The 3,081-nt window shown below is 63.9% G+C and overlaps 1 protein-coding gene across 1 annotated transcript; it reads left to right on the top strand.

Moving 5' to 3' along the window:
* Positions 1 to 146: 146 nt before the first annotated feature.
* On the top strand, positions 147 to 884 carry MNEG_15658 (hypothetical protein; the record flags this gene model as incomplete). Its single annotated transcript, XM_014035871.1, has 2 exons — positions 147 to 170; positions 285 to 884. 2 exons carry the CDS (start codon positions 147 to 149, stop codon positions 882 to 884), a joined length of 624 nt encoding a protein of 207 aa, XP_013891325.1.
* Between the last annotated feature and the right edge of the window lie 2,197 nt (positions 885 to 3,081).

Genomic DNA, 3,081 nt, shown 5'->3' with positions numbered 1-3,081 from the left:
CGTCTGGCGTGGCTCGCGCCGGTATGGCGCCGCGCTGCTTGTTTTGAGCGGGGACGGGTAGTGCCCGCCAGCTGGCGCAAGCCGGGCCAGCACCTCCAGCCTCACAGCAGCCTGGACTTGTGCATCTAGGCTCTTCCAGAGGTCCAATGTTGCGGCCTGCCGAGCACGCTGTCCCCACGTCCCCTCATTCCTGAGGCGCCTGCCCCCCCCCCATTGCCCCAACGTGCGGGCGCTTTCCCCCTTCCTGCCCGCTCCACCTCTCCCTCTCCGCAGGCACCCCCCAGGCCGACGACGCCGTTATTCTCACCGCCGCCCCCTCCCTGGCCGCCCTCACCGCGCTGCGCCTCGCGCGCTGCCCCGGCGTCACCGACGCGTCGCTCGCGGCCGTCGCGCGCGCCTGCCCCGCCCTGGTTGAGCTCGACGTGTCCGGGGCGCGGCAGGCCGTCACCGACAGGGGCGTCGCGGCGCTCGCCGCCCTCTCCCGGCTGCGGGTGCTGTCGCTCGACGGCTGCAGCCGCGTCAGCGCCGAAGGCGTCCGCGCCCTGCTGCTGCGGGCGCCCGCGGGCGCGACAGTGCCCGCGACTGCGGCGGCGGCGCCGCTAGAGACGCTCAGCTTGGCAGGCTGCGCCGGGCTGTCCGACGCGGCGCTCGCGCCGATCGGCGAGGCGCTGGCGGCCACGCTGCGCGAGCTGCGCCTGGACGGCTGCCCGCAGGTCACGAACCGCGGCCTGCGGCGGCTGCTGCCGCTGGGCGAGCTGCGGGAGCTGGGGCTCAGGGGCACGCTGGTCCAGCCGCAGGGGCCCGTGTGGCGCGCGCTGCGGCAGCGGGTGCAGCGGCTGGCCTGCGACCCGCAGGCCGGCATTTATTGCGTGGGGCTGGATTGATGGAGGCGCCTCGTGCAGATTCATGCAGGTGTATTTCTGACACAAGTCGCTGCCCTGAGTGCGGGTGGTGGCACAGCAGGTTGGCGCTGCGCTCCGAGCGCAGCCGTTTGACCGACCATACCCACGACCGCAGGGACATCATGCACGCGGCAACTCGCTAGTCGTTGACCCCTTTTTTGAATGACCGACACGGGCAAGCACCGCATGCACCCCATCACTGTGTCCAGCCCTGCCTGTGCGGGGCGTGCTCTCCACTGCAGGTTCATAATGTCGCCCAAACCTAGTTGGCCTGCCTGCCCTTTCAACTTCCGCCACCACATGTCCCATCGTGCCACTGAGCAAGGGGCGCCAGCCTGTTGCTTTCCTTAAACACTCACACTTTACATACTTACAATACCTGATGCTGTCGCTGACTACAATTGACGTGCGCACATGCACCCGTTGATGGCTGCCCTTATTTGATCAAGATTGCAGTATGCATCGATGCTCGGTTGGGTTCGTCTACGGTGTTGGATGAGTGGGCTTGGGTCCTAGCCCACATTGAATTGCACATTGCTAGTTTGATTTGTACTTGCGACATGCAAGTGTCAATGCTTGGGAAACGGTGGCGTGCAACAACGTTATCGCTCCGTGAGCGGGTGGGATGCAGTACTGGCAGGCGGCCTGGCCGCCTTCACAAGAATCAGCAAGCACGCCTGATTGTGGCGATGCTCGAACCAACAGAGTAGATTTAAACTTTGCAGCGTCCAATGTACATGGTGTCACCCATGTTGAGTCAAAAGCTGTGCGCTGGGGGACTGCGGGGATCTCGCACGGACGCAGTGCTCCAACCGCGTACACCCGCCGCTGCGCTTCAGCTGCATACGCAGCGTGTGCGCGGGTACCTGCCACCCCAGCTTGTGAGACTGCCCAGGGTGCCACAGATGGCTGAGCACTGCCGCTGGTCGAAACCCGCAGTACTCAAGGACAAGGCCCATCGTCATCAAGCGCTGGTCCTGGTCTTCTGGGCCTTCCTGGCCTTTGCCAGTTCCTTGCACTCAGCCTTGTGGGTCGGCCATGCAGCTTTCTGCGGGGATGCGGCGCGTGGGAGCCAGCAGGGCGTTGCACAAAATCTGACGGTGGAAGGCCGGGGATGCCGCTGGGGAACAGACACGAAGTGGATACATGGGCGGCCGCATGAGATGTTCGCCCGCCCCTGATCCCATCAGGGCGTCCCCCCCTGGGGTGTCTTCCCCTGAGGTGATGTCTGCCCCGGACGCCCCACGGTCCTGGTCGCACCTGGCAAGCAATGCTGCAGTAGCCTGCGGTGAAGCGTGGAGCATTACGAATCGGTCCAGTCAGCATCCGGTCAGCAATAAGCCGCAAGCAACAGCGTTATGAGTGAGAGGCAAGCCACCCACGCGCCCATTGAAGGCGCGTGCTGCGTCTCAGTGCCCTTCAACCCTGCCAGCGACCCCACCGCACGAAAGCTCCCAATTACCAATCCACACCCACCCGCCGTCATGCACGCGCTGCAGCGCTTGAGTTCATCGGCGACAGTGCCGCATTGGCTGCACTTGACCTTGCGCGCGTGGGCAGCTGCATTGGCCGCAATAGACTCCTGCACAGGAGATGGGAAAGCAGCAGATGCTCACACGAGTCAAACTGAGGGCCACAAACTAGACCCATAGTAAAGAAAGTGCTCGATGTTGATATGGTGAGAGGTAACCCTGGCACTGATGTGTTCTCTGCCCCAGTGTGCAGGCTGGTGCTCCAAGTATGTGCGCCCAACCTTGTTGCAGCTCAGCTCTGAGCAGGGGAAACGGGTGGTAGGCGGCCTGCCCTTCGGGTAGCTGTCAAGGAGTGATGCCACAGTCTTGCGAACCTGGGTGTGTGTGCGTGCGCATTCGTGTCACCAGCATCGAAGCATGGTGGGGCCATGAGCGCACACAGCGATTCGGCATGGGCGTGCATGACACGTGCAGCGCATGTGCATACAGTTGAGCACACCTCACCGAGCACCCTGAAGCGGCAAACACAGAAATGCCAGAATCACACCGCCCGCGCGAGCCTGGTGAGCAGCACTCAGCGATGTGCTGCTGGGGCCCACGGTATAGTGGCTGTGCGTGTGTGGGGCCCTCTCACGTGCTCTGTGCTCATGCGATGTGCCACAGGAAGGTACTTGATCAAGGGGTAGAGCTTGTCGGCCTGCATGCCC

This window comes from Monoraphidium neglectum (assembly GCF_000611645.1).
Source record: "Monoraphidium neglectum strain SAG 48.87 unplaced genomic scaffold scaffold05535, whole genome shotgun sequence".
Lineage (NCBI taxonomy): Eukaryota > Viridiplantae > Chlorophyta > Chlorophyceae > Sphaeropleales > Selenastraceae > Monoraphidium > Monoraphidium neglectum.
The sequence above is the reverse complement of the archived record's forward strand: the minus strand, read 5'-3'. Positions and strand labels throughout refer to the sequence as shown.